This window comes from Carassius auratus, chromosome 5, assembly GCF_003368295.1.
Source record: "Carassius auratus strain Wakin chromosome 5, ASM336829v1, whole genome shotgun sequence".
Taxonomy (NCBI): domain Eukaryota; kingdom Metazoa; phylum Chordata; class Actinopteri; order Cypriniformes; family Cyprinidae; genus Carassius; species Carassius auratus.
In genome coordinates, this window is record NC_039247.1 from 32,484,981 (window position 1) to 32,508,312 (window position 23,332).

Below are 23,332 nucleotides of genomic sequence, written 5' to 3' on the forward strand. Positions count from 1 at the left end.
GAATTTGTCAACATTCTTCTCACCACTGATGGGGCTTTAGACTAAATTATGTCAGTGTTCCATTTTTATTCATTTTTGACATTGAGTGACAGAACACTCCTATTTGTCATGCTATATTTACATATTTGGTATTGCTGGATTCATCAACCCCACCTTTCCAACAAGCCATCATATGTGTTTCTATAATAATCCCAGGCAAAGCAAGCACAAAGTAAATGAAAACATTCTGCATAGATATTAAATTTGTGCATGTCCGCTTATTTTAGGTATGTGTTTACATGTATCTATTTATTCCATACATCAAGATATTTACATCCATCTTTTGTAGTAGTTGAACCAACTTCCTGGCAACAAACATGTCAAGTTTCAAAGCTCTCAGAGCTTGTGTGATTGATCTGCATTAGTTTATATGCCTTAACTCCCATACGGACAGGCTATATTTTAGTCCTTTATTGGTTTTGGGGTGTGTAACAATATCTGTTAATTTAACAATCTTAGCAGTAAAATATTTTTAGCCAAGAACCCATTTCATATATGGGAGACCTTAGTGATGAGGAAAAACATTGTTGGGTTTAGTTCTACCTCCGGTAGGGGTATCTCAAAAACTAAAGCACTTTTTGACCATTTGTCACTAGCCTAAAAGACTTTTTGGAGATATAAAGGATGCAGTACTACTCTATAGATACTCAAGATTAACACGAGATTAGGCGAAGCCGCGAAACTGTGTATGTTATGTGCCCTTTAATGAAACTGTCTTCACCTTAGTAGACAGTAAGTCATGGCCTAATGGTTATAGAGTCAGACTCCCAATCGAAAGGTTGTGGGTTCGAGTCCTGGGCTGGCAGGAATTGTGGGTGGGGGGAGTGCATGTACAGTGCTCTCTCCACCTTCAATACCACGACTTAGGTGCCCTTGAGCAAGGCATCGAACGCCGCAGCATAAATGGCTGCCCACTGCTCTGCAGTGTGTGTTCACAGTGTGTGTGTGTGTGTTCACTGCTCTGTGTGTGCACTTTGGATGGGTTAAATGCAGAACACAAATTCTGAGTATGGGTCACCATAAGTGGCTGAATGTAGCGTTGGCGTTCTCCAAGGTGCTTAAACGCATGAAGCATCTTAGACTTTTGATGCTGCCTGTAATCCCCTCAAAATATATAAATATCGTTTTCGCCCAACAAATTGCACGAGCACCTCTCTTAGCAGAACAATACGCCCCATAATGCGCGCGCCGGGGAGCGGAAGTGACACCACGGGCGCTCGGAGTGGAGCAGCTGCAGCTGATGCGGTGACGCGCACAGCGCTGCGGGACGGAGGATGAGCGCAGCACCGGCGCGAGGATGAGGATGAGGATGGATTATAACTGATGAAGAGAGAAGCGAAATGATGGGCTGTCCATCACAGCATGTGTGTTCGTGACAGCGGGACTGGTTTATTCACCTCTCATGTTTATTCACGTGTGCTGATGAAATTCACCTGATGCTGAGACGGATCGTTTAATGTTACTCATAAGTGCACAAGAAACTGAGCTTCCACCAACTGAACCCCAAGGAAAAACTCATGGAATTTAAATATTCATTGCCAAAGAATACAGATATATACACCAAATGCCAGGAGTATTCTGAGTGGATGGATTTAACCTATTTATTTGAATCTACACGCACTGCTGTGAGTTTACGATGCGGAAATGCCCTTTTGACGGTGATTGCAGAATGTTATGTGTGAGCGGAGCGTTAACGGTACGCCAATGACAAGTTGACGGAACATTGTTTTCAGTTAAGTTCATTTTGTTTTATTTTTTATTATCGACGAAATAACGATTATGTTTTTGTTTATAAGAAACGCCGTTTTTATTCCTGACGCGACACCGCGACAGGTCGTTTAGTGTTTGCGCGTGCAGTTCCTCTGTCAGGGTGTCTAGTGTGCGTCCTTCTGGGGGTCAGTGTGTGTAGTGTGCGTCCTTCTGAGGGTTGATGTTCTGCTGGCCGCTCGTGCTGCTGGTGATGGGCTGTATTCAGAGCATCAGATGCAAACCCAAGAGTTTCCGGGACAGCATCATGGTTCTAGAGGTGAACTCCTCTATCGACTCGAACCCCACCAGCATCGACGAGTCCTCTAGCGTGGTGCTGCGCTACCGCACGCCGCATTTCCGCGCGTCCGCCCGGGTCCTGGTGCCGCCGGTGGCCGGAAAAGAGAGCTGGACGGTCGGCTGGATCCAGGCGTGCAACCACATGGAGTTCTACAACAAATACGGATCCAAAGGGATGTAAGTGTATCTGACATTCAACACGAACACTCCTTCACACCTTCTGCATGTTACAGCTCAACACTTTAATGCATGACATGAATTCAAGTTATGCATCATTTGTTGCACTTATACTGTTGAAACTACAACTGTAGCAACTTTTAGGTAAAGCTTTGGCTGCCATGATAAATATTTTTATATGAGAAATTAAAGAAAAGACATGGTAACACCTTGTTTTAGTATTGTTGTGTTACACACACTTACTGTACAAGAGTAAATAATTCATAATTATTTAACCTTAACCATAAGAACATTAATTGCACTTCAGCACTTAATTGCATAATTTCACTGTAACGAGGAGAGTGTAACCAGTAACAACTATCACATCAAATACACAGTTTATCATCAGTAATGTAATTACACAGTCAAGTTGGACAGTCAGAAGTCAGCAGTCTTCAGGTGTTCGGCAATATTTGTGTATGGCACACACAATGTTGTACATTTCTATAATTTCTACAGTTATTTACTGTATATCACCCAGTATACAACTGCACATCAATTCCCTGTACAGTAAATAACTGTAATTTCCTTTGCACAATGGGAATTTTCTGACGTCACATTCAGAGACTGTTTTTCTTTTTATCTTATATTTGTTGCATACTACTGTATTTAATTTCCTCTTTAGGTCATTACATTGAGTTTTTTCCCCCTCATTTCTCACATTTGGATTGACAGGATTTGCCTTACAGCGTGTCTACAACTCCGCAAAAGCTCGAGACCGTCTGCACTGGACAAGTTAAATCGCTTGTAATGATTCAATAATAATGACAGGCAAATCCATTTGTCCTTTGCGTCAGAAACAGCGCGAGCCTTTGGAGTACTAGACATACCCCGGGGCCTCAGTTTACTGTCCAGCCTCTATTGTGTAGATTTGATTACTGATTCTAATGGGTTCTGTATTGTCTTTTGTTGCGTTGCGCCGCGGGTTTTGCCCAGGGATTGAACCCGCGTGTGGAAGAGACCCGGGCCGGAGTACATCTGTGCTGTGAGTGATGCACCTTATGAGAGAATAACAAAGACCAGCCAGCAAGGTAATAATATCATATAATTTATGATTGTCCATCTGTTTTTGTCAGTCTTTTGCGTGCCAGTTTATCGTAAACATGGTGGTAACATGAACTTCACCACTGTAAACTTTTACCGAATTAAATTTATTTTAACGAGGAGCACTTACCTTATATTAACTAATGTGATTTTTTTTTCCGGGCGTTAACGTTGGCTAGTAGCTTAAAATAAATAAAATCACACGTTAGCAAAAGTTTCATGGCCACCTTTCTAGTTTTGGCATTAGTTTTTTTTTTTACGGAATATAAGATTTACTGCCTTTTGTGTGTGTATGTGTGCGTTTTAAGGCAACTGCAATGAAGCATCAAAGACGAGGCCAGCCACACTGAGACTGATAATTCCAACGCTATCTCACGACCAATTCGTACATATTTTACCAGGTGGCTTATTCGTACGAATTTGTACGACCTCACTCGTACGATTTTATATGATTTGTCTAAACCCCAGTGACGGTTAGGTTTAGGGGCGGGGCTAGGTGTAAGTCATTCGTACAAATTCATACGAATTGTGCAACTTGTAAAATATGTACGATTTGGCAAAATTCATATTAATTTGTATGAGTGTGGTCGTACGAATTCGTACGAATAAGCCACCTCGTGAAAAATGTACGTATTGCCGTGAGATCGGGTTGGATAATTCATGAATAACCTGCCTATTGTTTTGAGAGATTTGTGTTTATTCTATAAGGGGTTTACCTTTTAAAAATTTGTAATTACTTCTTGTCTTTCAGGGAATATGTTTCTTTCTGTAACAAAGTGGATGGTGAACAAAGGTGGCCTATGTTTTGGAGCAGCACCTGGGTTTTGAAGATACCTTATATCTATTATTTGGCTGCTTATATTTTTTCCCTAATATTTTTCTGTTGCCTAAGGATTCATTGTCAGGAAAAATCCAGAGGATACAACAATAATATACTGCAAAATGTCATAAGACGGGAGAAATGGTGAAGATGCACTGTTCCAATCTTATTCAATCTTTTAAATAAAGAATTTGATATTTTAAAATAATTGTGTCTGTTTGAATTGAATGTCAGTAGTACGTATTTAAGATTAACAATAAAATGAATTCTATATACAAATTATTAAATTTATATTCAAATTAATGAATTACAGTAGTATACTGATGATTTTGATTTCTTTTACAGTAATTGCACTGTATTGCATGATCACAGTACCGCATTGTTACTGTAAAACAGTGTTTACAGTAAGTTACTGTAAAAACCCTTTGAAATGTCTAACAGCGTGCTTATTTTAAACCAAACTTCTCAGTGTTTTCAGTGATGCTACAAGTGATTTGGGAAGCTCAAATGTGTCTGAACATTACTGCCAAACCAGTGTGAACATATGTGACAAACAGACACATGTGCATGTAGGATCATCTTGTCGTTCTGTCCGTGATGTGTACAGTGTGATGATTTGATCATGTATGTATGTGTGTGTGGTGATACTACATAGCATGCATACTGTTAGAGGCTACACTTAGCCCTATTTCCTTTATGAAACAAAAAATAAACCCTTCCCGTCTTAAGATATCTGGACACTGCACATGCTCAGCCTCCACACATTCCTGGAAACAAGAGCACAGCAATGATCATACGTTTAAAACAAATGCTGCAATGACATGTTCAAATTGTGAAAGCAGCCGTTCACCATAATACTTCATTTTTTAGCCACTAGTTCCACTTCCTTTGTTAGTCGATGACAACATATCCTTTATAGCAGCTCTTTGCATTCTTCATATGACTGCAAGAACGTATTTGAAGGTAGTGTTTATTAGACATTAAAGTGATAAGCACTTATTCACTGCAGATATCATTATTCAGTTTCTTGTTTGAACAGACAAATTCATTTTAGCAAATGTCCAGCTGTTCCTTCTGCACTTTAACAAGAAAATAATATTCCAGTCTTTATACTTAAACATTTTGGATTTAATTCAGTGTGTTACTTGCCTTTTTTAGTAATTACTTGTAAAACTGACTAGCATTTTCTAGTTTCTGCACCAGTTTTTATTGAGTGTTGAGTTTTATATGGTGTGGAAACACTCTTGACTGATATCTCAGCCGCTGTTCTGTCCTGATGATGGCGGTCCTGCCGAATCTGTCTGAAGCTCATCTGTTCTGCTCATATCTTATGATTATATGAATGTCCGCAATATTAATCTTTTGTTACAGATTATTATTTTACATAAAGTAAAATAACACACAGTAAAGTGTTCATTCAAGGCAAGACACACCAGGTGAACAGTGTAAAAATGTTAACTAATAGATTTCACCTTATTTTTCATCAGTTGATTAATCACAGTTTTAAGTATTAAGTTTTCTAAAATGTTATGTTTAAATATCTGTCTAAAATGTATATAAAAAAAAAAGATTATTATTTTTATGCATTTATCTGTTTGATTTATTGGCATATTAAATGTTTTTTTTTTTTTTTTTTTTCAGAGGGGACTTTGGATTTCTCTTCTAATCATTCCATAATTCAGAAAATACTGTAAACAGACAGAAACAAATGAATTTTATTATGTCTTTTGGAATAAAATGTCATGTTAATCAGTGTGAATGATATAAGAATAGACATCTAACATCATTTCCTCATTACGGCTGCTAACTTCTAATGTTTTAAACCATCATAGTACGTTTGTAATTCATATAAATGTAAATTAAGAGGATAACATATTATATTTAAGTTCTTGAGGACAGACATAAAAACACTCAACCCCCCCCCCCAAAAAACAACAACAACAACAACAACAACCAAAACTCACATTAGACTTTATTTAACATGAATTTTGATCAGTTTTTTCGTGAGGGCATTTGGGTACATGAGCATAAACACACTTACACACACACACACTTGAAGAATTTCTATTCTTATTCCCCTGATGATAATCAAATCCCCTCGTGTGTTCATGTCACGTGACTCTTTCCCATGATGCTCTGCTGCTGATCCGTGAGTTCTGGGAGAAAGGTCATGGTTTTCCTGCATCAGGGAATCGATAGGCCAGCAGCTCTGTGGTTTGTCCCGCTGTCACCTGCGTCTGTGCTGATGGTGCTGTTCGGAGAAGGTCACTGCCTTCACTGTTTAAAGGCACAGATCACACCAATCAGATGTCTGTGATAATCAGCTCACCATCATGACATGTGTGACCATCAATCATCTGTAAAACACGAAAGAAGATGTTTAGCAGAATGTTCACGCTGCTCTAACACAGAGCATAAATTCTGTTGAGTTCAAAAACTTTCAAACAATGAGGAATCTTTAAAGTAGAACATAAATGTGACCCTGGACCACAAAACCAGTCTTAAGGGTCAATTTTTAGAAATTGAGATTTGTACTAAGCTCTCCATTGATGTATGCTTTGTTAGGATCTGACCATATTTGGCTGAGATCTAACTATTTTGCATATTACTAATAAAAAAATATGTTTTATTAATTATTATTTACTATTTATAGTAGGACATTTACAAAATATTAATCTTTACTCAATATCCTAATGATTTTTGGCATAAAAGAAAAATCGGTCATTTTGACCCGTACAAGGGTTTTTTGGCTATTGCTACAAATATACCCCAGAGACTTAAGACTGCTTTTGTGCTCCAGGGTCACAAATGTAGTTCACATGACACGTCATATGATGCTTTGTACGTGGAACAGAATCATAAATTCATTATTATTGAAGTAATCTCATCCAAACAACCACATTACGGCTTTGGAACAAATGAGGGAGTAAATGATGACAGAACTTTATTTTTGGGTGAAAAAATTATATACTAAGATATATATACTAACTATACCCTAACATTTTAGCATACATTCATAATGAGTAGTTAAAAAAATAAAAATGAAACAAATTTAGTGTCTTTGACCCACTTAAGTGTAGGACTTTAAAACATCTCATTATGTAATTTAATAATTGTGTTGAAATATTGTTAAAGTTACTGCTGAATGTACTGACAGGCATTTATGAACTAAAAATATATGTTAAAGTCATTTCTGGTGAAACTTGTATGTCATGTATTTAACTCTTTTTTTAATTATACATTTGTAGTGATTAAGATGTAGTTTAGTAACTTTGAATGTTTCACTTTTAAGGTGTCATTGTTACAGTGTAACTGTACAAATAAGTAAAGAGCAATATTAATGACCTAAATGTCCTATTTAGCTTAAATTTATGTACTAAAATAACTAAAACAAATACTCATACAAATTACAAAAACACACAACAAAATTACAAAAAATGTAAATAAAATGCTTGTTGCTCGATGTGCTCAAAGCATAGCTTTCCCGCGAGTGGGCGTGGATTCAGTGCTGACAGTGGACACACCCCCAGCATTTTTATTTATTTATTTATTTTTATTTATTTATTTCAAATTCGGCTGGGTGGTTAATTACATTTTACTGTGGTGTGATAAATTTAGAACACATTTAATATTGCTTTACATTGACTTTAATTTGATTTCATTTAATTATAATGCATCATTTTTAAAAGTGTACTTAACTGTGCTAAGAAACACTCATGAAAGTGTCACTTTAAGTACAATTAAGTGGCCTTTTATTTCATTAATATTATACTAAATGCAAATACAGATTTCTAAAAATTTTCTGATTAGATTTGAAGTGCACTAAAAGTGCACATTCAATACAGTGAAGTGCACTTTTTTTCCACAAGAGCAGAAAGGTGCAGTGTGAGTCAGAAGATGATGATGGTGGTCGCCGGAGACGATAAAGATGTGTGTTGTTCTTTATTAAAGGTCTCTTTTGATGGACAGTCAGACCAACATCCCCGTTCTATGTTTAACTTCCTCTAAGTGCTGGAATAAAAAGCATCTCTGGCCTTTGGCAACTAGTGTTCTGCTTTCTCTAGAGTCAGCCCATTTGTTGTCATGCTCTCATCCGCCGGTGTCTCCCGCAGGTCCAGCTGGGAGCTGCCTGATCTCCAAGATGGAAAAATCCAAGCCATCAGCGACTCAGATGGCGTCAACTACCCCTGGTACGGCAACACCACTGAGACCTGCACCATCGTGGGTCCCACTAAGAAGGACACCAAGTTCACCATCAGCATGAACGACAACTTCTACCCCAGCGTGACGTGGGGCGTCCCGGTGAGTGACAGCAATGTGCCCATGCTAAGCAGCATCTGGAGGGACCAGAGCTTCACCACATGGCTGGTGGCAATGAACCAGGCGTCAGGCGAGATCCTGGTGCTGCAGACAGTTCGCTGGCGCATGCGTCTACACATCGAGGTGGATCCCGACAAGCCACTGGGACAGAGAGCCAAGCTGTGTGAACCCATCGCTCAGGAGCAGCCACAGATGCTGGGGAAGAATGAAGCCATCCCGCCCAACGCCATGGTCAAACCCAACGCCAACGACGCTCAGGTGCTGATGTGGCGGCCGTGGACAGGCGAGCCACTGGTGGTCATCCCTCCCAAACACTGAGACCAAATCGGGTTGGGAATCACTGTGCTAAACACCACTGCATAAAGACAAAGTGGGAATACTGCATCTCTGACAGATGGAAAGAGCGTCCGATTCATGCTGCCTTAAGTTTACATTGCTTTCACTGCAAACTCTTCGCCTTAAACCAAATGCAAAGCAGTAAACCTCGCACATCCTACCTGTCCGTAGATTTGCACTGGATGTGTCCTAGTTAGTCATCATCTAATGGGACTGCGATGACCGCGGTGCGCCCAACCAAACGAGGACACAGTCCTTAAGCATTCAGTGTTTTCAGCACAAGCTATAATGTTTTAGTTTAATGTCAACCAGACACTTCCAGTGTGTTTTACAAGAGCCGAGAGTCCAAAAATCTATATTTTCTACTGTGTCAGTCAGTGTCAAGACGTCATGGCCAATCGATAGAGTTCTTACGAGCTAAGATCGATCAGTCCATTCTGCTGGAGTCTGAATGAGATGTGTGTGTGGCGACAGGAGCGCTGAATCCTCAAATCAAACACCTTCAGAATGAAGGCACTGAAAAACCCTAGAATGAGTGAAACCAAGGCAACAATTCTGTCCAGGCAACAATTCTGCACAAGAACTAGACATTGCTTTCATGGCAGAACTGCAGTTATGACCATGATGTATGTCAAAGGTTTGAAATAATTCCGATATGATTTTGTAAGGCTGCATTTATTTGATCTAAAATGCAGTGAAAACATTGAAGGCATTTATAACATTACCAAGGATTTCTGTTTGAAATAAATGCTGTTCCTTTGAACTCTCTATTCATCAAAACGAAAAACAAATCGTGTCACTGTTTCCACAGCACACGTTTTCATCATTGATAATAATTAGATTTTTTTTCTTGAGCAGCAAATCAGTATATTCGAATGATTTCTGAAGGATCATGTGACATTAAAGACTGGAGTAATGATGCTGAAAATACAGTTTTGATTAGAGCAATAAATAACATTTTACAATAGAATTCACATAGATAATTAATTAGTTTAAATTGTAATGTTTCGCTCTTTTACTGTCTTTTTGATCAAATAACTGCAGCCTTGGTGAGTGAGAAGAAGAGACTTCTTTAAAAAACATTGATAAATTGTGAACTTTTGACCCGTAGCATGTAAATACATTTTTATAATATTTTTTTGCATTGCAGTGTTGAGAATTTGAGGTCAGATTTGCTTAAAATTCATGCAAATGACAATTGAGCACAATTTTTATCCATTTTGCAAAAGATTAAACGCACTTCAGCGCTTCCTGATGCCATTTGTTATTGATCCCAGTGAAGGCCTTATTATACTGAGATGTGATTGTGTTGATGGACAGATGAGCATTGATTATGTGATTGAGTCCAGCTGCAGTCAAACTTTGACCAGCATTTATATGCACAAATGGATCAAACGCCACAATAGACACTGAGCTTTACATCAATCTTCCTCAGCGCACTGGTCAGCGGTGGACGTCTCATACAATCAATTAAAAGACCGTCGTGTGTGTCATTTCATCAGATGCTTTTGGATGCTTTAGTTAGTCTCACATGACACAAGTCTGCATGTGTGTGTGTGTGTGTGTGTGTGTGTGTGTGTGTGTGTGTGTTTGGATGCATATACACAATGACTGAAGAATTCGATTTCTGAGACTTGTACTTCCAACACTTTTATCCATCATCGAATCCATTCATTCATTAGTAAACACTTGTGCTCATGGCAAGACTCCTCATTCTCACAGGATTCTGTTGGGCTTGAAATACTGACTTTATGAGACAATATGAAGACTGCAATTCCACAATAAATCCTCCAATCATCTAGTTTTGATATGCAATAGTAACACTGAGTTCCTCCAGCTCTGTTAGCCGTACCACATGTTTATACTGCAAGTGTGTGTGTGTGTGTGTATGTGTGCATGGCGTCAAACTTATCTTTTTCCCTTTTCAAAGGAATGATGGGATTTTTGGCCGTTTTTTATAGTTTGACAATAATACTTGAAAAAACAGAAGTGGGAAACATTTCAAACTGTGAAGATGCACATTTGTGAGAAGAACAAAACATTCAAAGAGCGCTGAATTTTTCATGAAGAATAAAACTGAAGTTCAACAGAGTCTCTTGTCTTTTATTCGGCGCGAGTGTGGCGTCTCTGCATTTTGTTTGTTTCTGCATCCTTTGTTATTACAGATCAAATATTAATATTCTGATGAAACCGTCAAGAGATGCTGGAGCTGCTGGATTAATAAAGTCACGGGCAACCAAATGCACAAAATGACTGAAGAATGCAAGATTATTACAGATTTAGTATAATATTTTATTACTCTCACCAACCTCGTCAGTATATATATAAAAAAATGTTTTGCTTGTTTTTGAAAGAAATGTACACTTTTATTCATCAAGGAGGCATTACAATGTCACAAAAGATTTCTATTTCAAATAAATGCTGTTCTTTTGAACCTTCCATCCATAAAAAATCCCAAAAAATAAAATGCATGACAGTTCCCCAGCAGAACCGTTTTCAATACTGATAAAACAATGTTTCTTGAGCAGCAAATCAACATATTAGAATGATTTCTGAAGACTGCACTAATGATGCAAATCTTACTGAAACAATTATGTAAATGCATTTATAAACAGTGTCATTTTGGTGTAAGATCCTGCTGTATTCTCATCGTGAGCAGATGAACTGCAGACTGTGGTGGCTTTAGATCATGTGTATCTGCTGCTGGTTTCATCAGTGAATTTAAACGTGTTTGATAATGGAGAGTATTATCCCATTATCCGTGGCTGAGGACGAGGCTTAAACTAAAGCAGCTGAGAGATTAACAGACTCCATCCCAGAGCGCAGACACTCCAGCGGCATGATGGGATTGATCTCTAGACACCAAGCTCTGATCATCTGCAGCAGGATGGAAATACAAACTAGTGCGCAGTGACTGAAGAGCAGACGCTCACAGAGCTACAGATGCATTCGTCTGCATTCACTGCTATATTTACACGCACCTGTCTCACTCTAGAAACACACATAATCAGGAAGACGCTTCTGAATGACGCCTATGTGAAAAAACAAAACCTCCTCTAATGCCTGAGGAACTAGAGGAAGATGCTGGTCAAAGATGAAATGTCAGATGTATCGCAGGGTCAAAGGTCAATGAGCTCGACACGCCGCACATCTTAACCTCATCATAAAGACAATCGCAAACAAACAAAGGTTTGGATCAGTGGCTTATTTCATGAAACCGGTTTCAGTGGTTACCCGGGGAAGTGTAGTTTCAGCAAACTTTTATCAGAATCTCTTCTAGAAGAATCTGGATGCACTTGAGCCTTTTCCTTTCCACAGGCATGTGAAGTGACTGCTGTGATGATAAGAGCCTGAGCGACTGTGACACACACACACACACACACACACACACACACACACACACACACACACACACACACTATTTATCATCTAATTTAAAATCAAATAGATGGAACTGACTATGCAATGACCTTTTTAGAGCAGAAATCTGACCCACTGCATTTATGCATGACATTAAGTTTATTAGTCTTTTATGTAATTGAAATACAATAATTTCAAAATATCATCTGAATATTTTTTTCCAGTGTGACAGTAAAGGACAGAAATGAAACGTACGGTCAACAGCGCTTGAGTTTATTTCTCATTGTGCAGTTAACAGAAGAAACACATTGAACATAAAACAGGAGGACATCAGCACATTGTTAAGAACATGAACTCATGGTATATTCAATCCTCCGTAAAACCACAGCACATCACATCAGATGATGTCAGTGTCCACAGATCAACTCCTCCAGCTGCTGAACGTCTGAGACGGGGCTCTGAAAAACATCAGACACATGAATGTGTGAGCAGAGCTCTGACGGATGTGTGTGAATGAACGCAAAGGACGTAACACTTACTGGCTGGTGTTAGTGTTGGTGCTCCCAAAACCTCCAAAACCTACAGACACAGACATGATCAGAGAGTCAGACTTCATCAGCACTGACAGGTGAAGAGGTCTGGAGTGGGTTTATCGCTGGAACTAGGCTCTTGATTTATCACAGGAGATGCAGAGAATGTGAGTGCAGCAGAGATAAGAGCTCATGAGAAACAAAACCTGCACTGAACGACACTATATAACACTTCAAAACACTCCAAACCAGTGCTGTTATTGGGAAGTCAAACTATAATTAGAATTAAAGGGTTAGTTCAGCCAAAAATGGAAATCATGTCATTAATGACTCACCCTCATGTCGTTTCAAACCCGTAAGACCTCTGTTCATCTTCAGAACAGTTTAAGATATTTTAGATTCAGTCCGAGAGCTTTTTGTCCCTCCATTGAAACTGTGTGTACGGTATACTGTCCATGTCCAGAAAGCAAAGAAAAACATCATCAAAGTAGTCAAAACAAAAATGACGACTTTATTCAGCATTGTCTTCTCTTCTGGTTCTGTTATGAGCACGTTCAAAACACTGCAGTGACGCTGCTGATGTGTTTTCTTTGTTATTGGGAGCACCAGAAAATACGTTAGCAGCGTTGTGAACGCGCTCACAACAGACCCAGAAGAGAAGATAATGCTGAATAAAGTCATAGTTTTTGCTTTTTTTGGACCAAAATGTATTTTCGATGCTTCAACAAATTCTAACTGACCCTCTGATGTCACATGGACTACTTTGATGATGTTTTTATATATAATTCTTCACTCTGCAACTGGATTCTTAATTTCCTTACTGGCAGACCTCAAGTGGTGAAACTAGGCCAGTACACCTCCAACTCCATCACCCTGAATGTAGGAGCCCCACAGGGCTGTGTCTTGAGTCCCCTGCTCTACTCTCTCTACACACATGGCTGCTTGTCTTCGCACAGCTCCACATCTATAATAATCAAATATGCTGATGATACTGTGGTTCTGGGCCTCATTCACAACAATAATGAGACCGCATACTTGGATGAGGTAGAGACATTAACATCATGGTGCCAGGACAACTGTCTCTCTCTGAATGTGAGCAAAACTAAAGAACTGATTGTGGACTTCAGGAAGAGACAGCAGCGGCCCTATACTCCTCTTACGATCAGCGGGACCCCCGTGGAGAGGGTGAGCAGCTTCAAGTACCTTGGTGTAAACATCTCAGAGGACCTGACTTGGACTACTCACATTCAAACACAGATGGTACAGTCTTTGCCTGGCTTTATTAACCTGTGACAGCTGAGGAAATTCAAATGTCCTATTTAGCTTAAATTTATGTACTAAAATAACTAAAACAAATACTCATACAAATTACAAAAACACACAACAAAATTACAAAAAATGTAAATAAAATGCTTGTTGCTCGATGTGCTCAAAGCATAGCTTTCCCGCGAGTGGGCGTGGATTCAGTGCTGACAGTGGACACACCCCCAGCATTTTTATTTATTTATTTATTTTATTTATTTATTTCAAATTCGGCTGGGTGGTTAATTACATTTTACTGTGGTGTGATAAATTTAGAACACATTTAATATTGCTTTACATTGACTTTAATTTGATTTCATTTAATTATAATGCATCATTTTTAAAAGTGTACTTAACTGTGCTAAGAAACACTCATGAAAGTGTCTCTTTAAGTACAATTAAGTGGCCTTTTATTTCATTAATATTATACTAAATGCAAATACAGATTTCTAAAAATTTTCTGATTAGATTTGAAGTGCACTAAAAGTGCACATTCACTACAGTGAAGTGCACTTTTTTTCCACAAGAGCAGAAAGGTGCAGTGTGAGTCAGAAGATGATGATGGTGGTCGCCGGAGACGATAAAGATGTGTGTTGTTCTTTATTAAAGGTCTCTTTTGATGGACAGTCAGACCAACATCCCCGTTCTATGTTTAACTTCCTCTAAGTGCTGGAATAAAAAGCATCTCTGGCCTTTGGCAACTAGTGTTCTGCTTTCTCTAGAGTCAGCCCATTTGTTGTCATGCTCTCATCCGCCGGTGTCTCCCGCAGGTCCAGCTGGGAGCTGCCTGATCTCCAAGATGGAAAAATCCAAGCCATCAGCGACTCAGATGGCGTCAACTACCCCTGGTACGGCAACACCACTGAGACCTGCACCATCGTGGGTCCCACTAAGAAGGACACCAAGTTCACCATCAGCATGAACGACAACTTCTACCCCAGCGTGACGTGGGGCGTCCCGGTGAGTGACAGCAATGTGCCCATGCTAAGCAGCATCTGGAGGGACCAGAGCTTCACCACATGGCTGGTGGCAATGAACCAGGCGTCAGGCGAGATCCTGGTGCTGCAGACAGTTCGCTGGCGCATGCGTCTACACATCGAGGTGGATCCCGACAAGCCACTGGGACAGAGAGCCAAGCTGTGTGAACCCATCGCTCAGGAGCAGCCGCAGATGCTGGGGAAGAACGAAGCCATCCCGCCCAACGCCATGGTCAAACCCAACGCCAACGACGCTCAGGTGCTGATGTGGCGGCCGTGGACAGGCGAGCCATTGGTGGTCATCCCTCCCAAACACTGAGACCAAATCGGATTGGGAATCACTGTGCTAAACACCACTGCATAAAGACAAAGTGGGAATACTGCATCTCTGACAGATGGAAAGAGCGTCCGATTCATGCTGCCTTAAGTTTACATTGCTTTCACTGCAAACTCTTCGCCTTAAACCAAATGCAAAGCAGTAAACCTCGCACATCCTACCTGTCCGTAGATTTGCACTGGATGTGTCCTAGTTAGTCATCATCTAACGGGACTGCGATGACCGCGGTGCGCCCAACCAAACGAGGACACAGTCCTTAAGCATTCAGTGTTTTCAGCACAAGCTATAATGTTTTAGTTTAATGTCAACCAGACACTTCCAGTGTGTTTTACAAGAGCCGAGAGTCCAAAAATCTATATTTTCTACTGTGTCAGTCAGTGTCAAGACGTCATGGCCAATCGATAGAGTTCTTACGAGCTAAGATCGATCAGTCCATTCTGCTGGAGTCTGAATGAGATGTGTGTGTGGCGACAGGAGCGCTGAATCCTCAAATCAAACACCTTCAGAATGAAGGCACTGAAAAACCCTAGAATGAGTGAAGCTCTTGTCCAGGCAACAATTCTGCACAAGAACTAGACATTGCTTTCATGGCAGAACTGCAGTTATGACCATGATGTATGTCAAAGGTTTGAAATAATTCCGATATGTTTTTGTAAGGCTGCATTTATTTGATCTAAAATGCAGTGAAAACATTGAAGGCATTTATAACATAACCAAGGATTTCTGTTTGAAATAAATGCTGAACTTTCTATTCATCAAAACGAAAAACAAATCGTGTCACTGTTTTCACAGCACGTTTTCAACATTGATAATAATTAGATTTTTTTTCTTGAGCAGCAAATCAGTATATTCGAATGATTTCTGAAGGATCATGTGACATTAAAGACTGGAGTAATGATGCTGAAAATACAGTTTTGATTAGAGCAATAAATAACATTTTACAATAGAATTCACATAGATAATTAATTAGTTTAAATTGTAATGTTTCGCTCTTTTACTGTCTTTTTGATCAAATAACTGCAGCCTTGGTGAGTGAGAAGAAGAGACTTCTTTAAAAAACATTGATAAATTGTGAACTTTTGACCCGTAGCGTGTAAATACATTTTTATAATATTTTTTTGCATTGCAGTGTTGAGAATTTGAGGTCAGATTTGCTTAAAATTCATGCAAATGACAATTGAGCACAATTTTTATCCATTTTGCAAAAGATTAAACGCACTTCAGCGCTTCCTGATGCCATTTGTTATTGATCCCAGTGAAGGCCTTATTATACTGAGATGTGATTGTGTTGATGGACAGATGAGCATTGATTATGTGATTGAGTCCAGCTGCAGTCAAACTTTGACCAGCATTTATATGCACAAATGGATCAAACGCCACAATAGACACTGAGCTTTACATCAATCTTCCTCAGTGCACTGGTCAGCGGTGGACGTGTCATACAATCAATTAAAAGACCGTCGTGTGTGTCATTTCATCAGATGCTTTTGGATGCTTTAGTTAGTCTCACATGACACAAGTCTGCATGTGTGTGTGTGTGTGTGTGTGTGTGTTTGGATGCATATACACAGTGACTGAAGAATTCAATTTCTGAGACTTGTACTTCCAACACTTTTATCCATCATCGAATCCATTCATTCATTAGTAAACACTTGTGCTCATGGCAAGACTCCTCATTCTCACAGGATTCTGTTGGGCTTGAAATACTGACTTTATGAGACAATATGAAGACTGCAATTCCACAATAAATCCTCCAATCATCTAGTTTTGATATGCAATAGTAACACTGAGTTCCTCCAGCTCTGTTAGCCGTACCACATGTTTATACTGCAAGTGTGTGTGTGTGTGTGTATGTGTGCGTGGCGTCAAACTTATCTTTTTCCCTTTTCAAAGGAATGATGGGATTTTTGGCCGTTTTTTATAGTTTGACAATAATACTTGAAAAAACAGAAGTGGGAAACATTTCAAACTGTGAAGATGCACATTTGTGAGAAGAACAAAACATTCAAAGAGCGCTGAATTTTTCATGAAGAATAAAACTGAAGTTCAACAGAGTCTCTTGTCTTTTATTCGGCGCGAGTGTGGCGTCTCTGCATTTTGTTTGTTTCTGCATCCTTTGTTATTACAGATCAAATATTAATATTCTGATGAAACCGTCAAGAGATGCTGGAGCTGCTGGATTAATAAAGTCACGGGCAACCAAATGCACAAAATGAATGAAGAATGCAAGATTATTACAGATTTAGTATAATATTTTATTACTCTCACCAACCTCGTCAGTATATATATAAAAAAATGTTTTGCTTGTTTTTGAAAGAAATGTACACTTTTATTCATCAAGGAGGCATTACAATGTCACAAAAGATTTCTATTTCAAATAAATGCTGTTCTTTTGAACCTTCCATCCATAAAAAATCCCAAAAAATAAAATGCATGACAGTTCCCCAGCAGAACCGTTTTCAATACTGATAAAACAATGTTTCTTGAGCAGCAAATCAACATATTAGAATGATTTCTGAAGACTGCACTAATGATGCAAATCTTACTGAAACAATTATGTAAATGCATTTATAAACAGTGTCATTTTGGTGTAAGATCCTGCTGTATTCTCATCGTGAGCAGATGAACTGCAGACTGTGGTGGCTTTAGATCATGTGTATCTGCTGCTGGTTTCATCAGTGAATTTAAACGTGTTTGATAATGGAGAGTATTATCCCATTATCCGTGGCTGAGGACGAGGCTTAAACTAAAGCAGCTGAGAGATTAACAGACTCCATCCCAGAGCGCAGACACTCCAGCGGCATGATGGGATTGATCTCTAGACACCAAGCTCTGATCATCTGCAGCAGGATGGAAATACAAACTAGTGCGCAGTGACTGAAGAGCAGACGCTCACAGAGCTACAGATGCATTCGTCTGCATTCACTGCTATATTTACACGTACCTGTCTCACTCTAGAAACACACATAATCAGGAAGACGCTTCTGAATGACGCCTATGTGAAAAAACAAAACCTCCTCTAATGCCTGAGGAACTAGAGGAAGATGCTGGTCAAAGATGAAATGTCAGATGTATCGCAGGGTCAAAGGTCAATGAGCTCGACACGCCGCACATCTTAACCTCATCATAAAGACAATCGCAAACAAACAAAGGTTTGGATCAGTGGCTTATTTCATGAAACCGGTTTCAGTGGTTACCCGGGGAAGTGTAGTTTCAGCAAACTTTTATCAGAATCTCTTCTAGAAGAATCTGGATGCACTTGAGCCTTTTCCTTTCCACAGGCATGTGAAGTGACTGCTGTGATGATAAGAGCCTGAGCGACTGTGACACACACACACACACACACACACACACACACACTATTTATCATCTAATTTAAAATCAAATAGATGGAAATAACTATGCAATGACCTTTTGAGTGCAGAAATCTGACCCATTGCATTTATGCATGACTGACAAATATGCATCACATTAAGTTTATTAGTCTTTTATGTAATTGAAATACAATAATTTCAAAATATCATCTGAATATTTTTTTCCAGTGTGACAGTAAAGGACAGAAATGAAACGTACGGTCAACAGCGCTTGAGTTTATTTCTCATTGTGCAGTTAACAGAAGAAACACATTGAACATAAAACAGGAGGACATCAGCACATTGTTAAGAACATGAACTCATGGTATATTCAATCCTCCGTGAACACTGTAAAACCACAGCACATCACATCAGATGATGTCAGTGTCCACAGATCAACTCCTCCAGCTGCTGAACGTCTGAGACGGGGCTCTGAAAAACATCAGACACATGAATGTGTGAGCAGAGCTCTGACGGATGTGTGTGAATGAACGCAAAGGACGTAACACTTACTGGTTGGTGTTAGTGTTGGTGCTCCCAAAACCTCCAAAACCTACAGACACAGACATGATCAGAGAGTCAGACTTCATCAGCACTGACAGGTGAAGAGGTCTGGAGTGGGTTTATCGCTGGAACTAGGCTCTTGATTTATCACAGGAGATGCAGAGAATGTGAGTGCAGCAGAGATAAGAGCTCATGAGAAACAAAACCTGCACTGAACGACACTATATAACACTTCAAAACACTCCAAACCAGTGCTGTTATTGGGAAGTCAAACTATAATTAGAATTAAAGGGTTAGTTCAGCCAAAAATGGAAATCATGTCATTAATGACTCACCCTCATGTCGTTTCAAACCCGTAAGACCTCTGTTCATCTTCAGAACAGTTTAAGATATTTTAGATTCAGTCCGAGAGCTTTTTGTCCCTCCATTGAAACTGTGTGTACGGTATACTGTCCATGTCCAGAAAGGGAAGAAAAACATCATCAAAGTAGTCAAAACAAAAATGACGACTTTATTCAGCATTGTCTTCTCTTCTGGTTCTGTTGTGAGCACGTTCAAAACACTGCAGTGATGCTGCTGATGTGTTTTCTTTGTTATTGGGAGCACCAGAAAATACGTTAGCAGCGTTGTGAACGCGCTCACAACAGACCCAGAAGAGAAGATAATGCTGAATAAAGTCATAGTTTTTGCTTTTTTTGGACCAAAATGTATTTTCGATGCTTCAACAAATTCTAACTGACCCTCTGATGTCACATGGACTACTTTGATGATGTTTTTATATATAATTCTTCACTCTGCAACTGGATTCTTAATTTCCTTACTGGCAGACCTCAAGTGGTGAAACTAGGCCAGTACACCTCCAACTCCATCACCCTGAATGTAGGAGCCCCACAGGGCTGTGTCTTGAGTCCCCTGCTCTACTCTCTCTACACACATGGCTGCTTGTCTTCGCACAGCTCCACATCTATAATAATCAAATATGCTGATGATACTGTGGTTCTGGGCCTCATTCACAACAATAATGAGACCGCATACTTGGATGAGGTAGAGACATTAACATCATGGTGCCAGGACAACTGTCTCTCTCTGAATGTGAGCAAAACTAAAGAACTGATTGTGGACTTCAGGAAGAGACAGCAGCGGCCCTATACTCCTCTTACGATCAGCGGGACCCCCGTGGAGAGGGTGAGCAGCTTCAAGTACCTTGGTGTAAACATCTCAGAGGACCTGACTTGGACTACTCACATTCAAACACAGATGGTACAGTCTTTGCCTGGCTTTATTAACCTGTGACAGCTGAGGAAATTCAAATGTCCTATTTAGCTTAAATTTATGTACTAAAATAACTAAAACAAATACTCATACAAATTACAAAAACACACAACAAAATTACAAAAAATGTAAATAAAATGCTTGTTGCTCGATGTGCTCAAAGCATAGCTTTCCCGCGAGTGGGCGTGGATTCAGTGCTGACAGTGGACACACCCCCAGCATTTTTATTTATTTATTTATTTTTATTTATTTATTTCAAATTCGGCTGGGTGGTTAATTACATTTTACTGTGGTGTGATAAATTTAGAACACATTTAATATTGCTTTACATTGACTTTAATTTGATTTCATTTAATTATAATGCATCATTTTTAAAAGTGTACTTAACTGTGCTAAGAAACACTCATGAAAGTGTCTCTTTAAGTACAATTAAGTGGCCTTTTATTTCATTAATATTATACTAAATGCAAATACAGATTTCTAAAAATTTTCTGATTAGATTTGAAGTGCACTAAAAGTGCAAATTCACTACAGTGAAGTGCACTTTTTTTCCACAAGAGCAGAAAGGTGCAGTGTGAGTCAGAAGATGATGATGGTGGTCGCCGGAGACGATAAAGATGTGTGTTGTTCTTTATTAAAGGTCTCTTTTGATGGACAGTCAGACCAACATCCCCGTTCTATGTTTAACTTCCTCTAAGTGCTGGAATAAAAAGCATCTCTGGCCTTTGGCAACTAGTGTTCTGCTTTCTCTAGAGTCAGCCCATTTGTTGTCATGCTCTCATCCGCCGGTGTCTCCCGCAGGTCCAGCTGGGAGCTGCCTGATCTCCAAGATGGAAAAATCCAAGCCATCAGCGACTCAGATGGCGTCAACTACCCCTGGTACGGCAACACCACTGAGACCTGCACCATCGTGGGTCCCACTAAGAAGGACACCAAGTTCACCATCAGCATGAACGACAACTTCTACCCCAGCGTGACGTGGGGCGTCCCGGTGAGTGACAGCAATGTGCCCATGCTAAGCAGCATCTGGAGGGACCAGAGCTTCACCACATGGCTGGTGGCAATGAACCAGGCGTCAGGCGAGATCCTGGTGCTGCAGACAGTTCGCTGGCGCATGCGTCTACACATCGAGGTGGATCCCGACAAGCCACTGGGACAGAGAGCCAAGCTGTGTGAACCCATCGCTCAGGAGCAGCCGCAGATGCTGGGGAAGAACGAAGCCATCCCGCCCAACGCCATGGTCAAACCCAACGCCAACGACGCTCAGGTGCTGATGTGGCGGCCGTGGACAGGCGAGCCATTGGTGGTCATCCCTCCCAAACACTGAGACCAAATCGGATTGGGAATCACTGTGCTAAACACCACTGCATAAAGACAAAGTGGGAATACTGCATCTCTGACAGATGGAAAGAGCGTCCGATTCATGCTGCCTTAAGTTTACATTGCTTTCACTGCAAACTCTTCGCCTTAAACCAAATGCAAAGCAGTAAACCTCGCACATCCTACCTGTCCGTAGATTTGCACTGGATGTGTCCTAGTTAGTCATCATCTAACGGGACTGCGATGACCGCGGTGCGCCCAACCAAACGAGGACACAGTCCTTAAGCATTCAGTGTTTTCAGCACAAGCTATAATGTTTTAGTTTAATGTCAACCAGCCACTTCCAGTGTGTTTTACAAGAGCCGAGAGTCCAAAAATCTATATTTTCTACTGTGTCAGTCAGTGTCAAGACGTCATGGCCAATCGATAGAGTTCTTACGAGCTAAGATCGATCAGTCCATTCTGCTGGAGTCTGAATGAGATGTGTGTGTGGCGACAGGAGCGCTGAATCCTCAAATCAAACACCTTCAGAATGAAGGCACTGAAAAACCCTAGAATGAGTGAAACCAAGGCAACAATTCTGTCCAGGCAACAATTCTGCACAAGAACTAGACATTGCTTTCATGGCAGAACTGCAGTTATGACCATGATGTATGTCAAAGGTTTGAAATAATTCCGATATGTTTTTGTAAGGCTGCATTTATTTGATCTAAAATGCAGTGAAAACATTGAAGGCATTTATAACATTACCAAGGATTTCTGTTTGAAATAAATGCTGAACTTTCTATTCATCAAAACGAAAAACAAATCGTGTCACTGTTTTCACAGCACGTTTTCAACATTGATAATAATTAGATTTTTTTTCTTGAGCAGCAAATCAGTATATTCGAATGATTTCTGAAGGATCATGTGACATTAAAGACTGGAGTAATGATGCTGAAAATACAGTTTTGATTAGAGCAATAAATAACATTTTACAATAGAATTCACATAGATAATTAATTAGTTTAAATTGTAATGTTTCGCTCTTTTACTGTCTTTTTGATCAAATAACTGCAGCCTTGGTGAGTGAGAAGAAGAGACTTCTTTAAAAAACATTGATAAATTGTGAACTTTTGACCCGTAGCGTGTAAATACATTTTTATAATATTTTTTTGCATTGCAGTGTTGAGAATTTGAGGTCAGATTTGCTTAAAATTCATGCAAATGACAATTGAGCACAATTTTTATCCATTTTGCAAAAGATTAAACGCACTTCAGCGCTTCCTGATGCCATTTGTTATTGATCCCAGTGAAGGCCTTATTATACTGAGATGTGATTGTGTTGATGGACAGATGAGCATTGATTATGTGATTGAGTCCAGCTGCAGTCAAACTTTGACCAGCATTTATATGCACAAATGGATCAAACGCCACAATAGACACTGAGCTTTACATCAATCTTCCTCAGTGCACTGGTCAGCGGTGGACGTGTCATACAATCAATTAAAAGACCGTCGTGTGTGTCATTTCATCAGATGCTTTTGGATGCTTTAGTTAGTCTCACATGACACAAG

The 23,332-nt window shown here is 39.7% G+C and overlaps 2 protein-coding genes, 1 long non-coding RNA gene and 2 pseudogenes across 4 annotated transcripts in view; 3 read left to right on the forward strand and 2 right to left on the reverse strand.

The window, feature by feature from the left end:
• The first annotated feature begins 1,000 nt into the window (after nt 1-1,000).
• LOC113086601 (protein FAM78A-like) lies at nt 1,001-9,728 on the forward strand. 2 transcript variants are annotated; one of them, XM_026255464.1, is made up of 3 exons: nt 1,001-1,925; nt 1,957-2,262; nt 8,278-9,728. In XM_026255464.1, exons 2-3 carry the CDS (start codon nt 1,970-1,972, stop codon nt 8,801-8,803), a joined length of 819 nt encoding a protein of 272 aa, XP_026111249.1. In that variant the 5' UTR covers nt 1,001-1,925; nt 1,957-1,969; the 3' UTR covers nt 8,804-9,728. The 2 variants fall into 2 exon arrangements, 1 of the variants encoding a protein (XP_026111249.1); XR_003284941.1 differs by lacking the exons at nt 1,001-1,925; nt 8,278-9,728 and adding exons at nt 3,238-3,332; nt 4,097-5,665 and having other exon boundaries at nt 2,175-2,262.
• A 2,705-nt stretch (nt 9,729-12,433) lies between these two features.
• Nucleotides 12,434-23,332, reverse strand: part of LOC113086616 (nuclear pore complex protein Nup214-like) — a 71,485-nt gene continuing 60,586 nt past the window's right edge. The window contains exons 35-36 of the mRNA XM_026255468.1: nt 12,721-12,760; nt 12,434-12,639 (exon numbers count right to left, since the gene is read on the reverse strand). Coding sequence (XP_026111253.1) covers nt 12,603-12,639; nt 12,721-12,760 — 77 coding nt within the window. The 3' untranslated portion in view covers nt 12,434-12,602. The remainder of the gene's footprint in view (nt 12,640-12,720; nt 12,761-23,332) is intronic.
• LOC113086704 (protein FAM78A pseudogene) lies at nt 14,554-16,029 on the forward strand (annotated as a pseudogene).
• On the reverse strand, nt 18,898-19,523 carry LOC113086721 (uncharacterized). Its single transcript, XR_003285008.1, has 2 exons — nt 19,194-19,523; nt 18,898-19,112 (listed from the first exon to the last, which is right to left on the reverse strand). It is a non-coding gene; the product is annotated as an uncharacterized LOC113086721 (long non-coding RNA).
• On the forward strand, nt 21,022-22,543 carry LOC113086689 (protein FAM78A pseudogene; annotated as a pseudogene).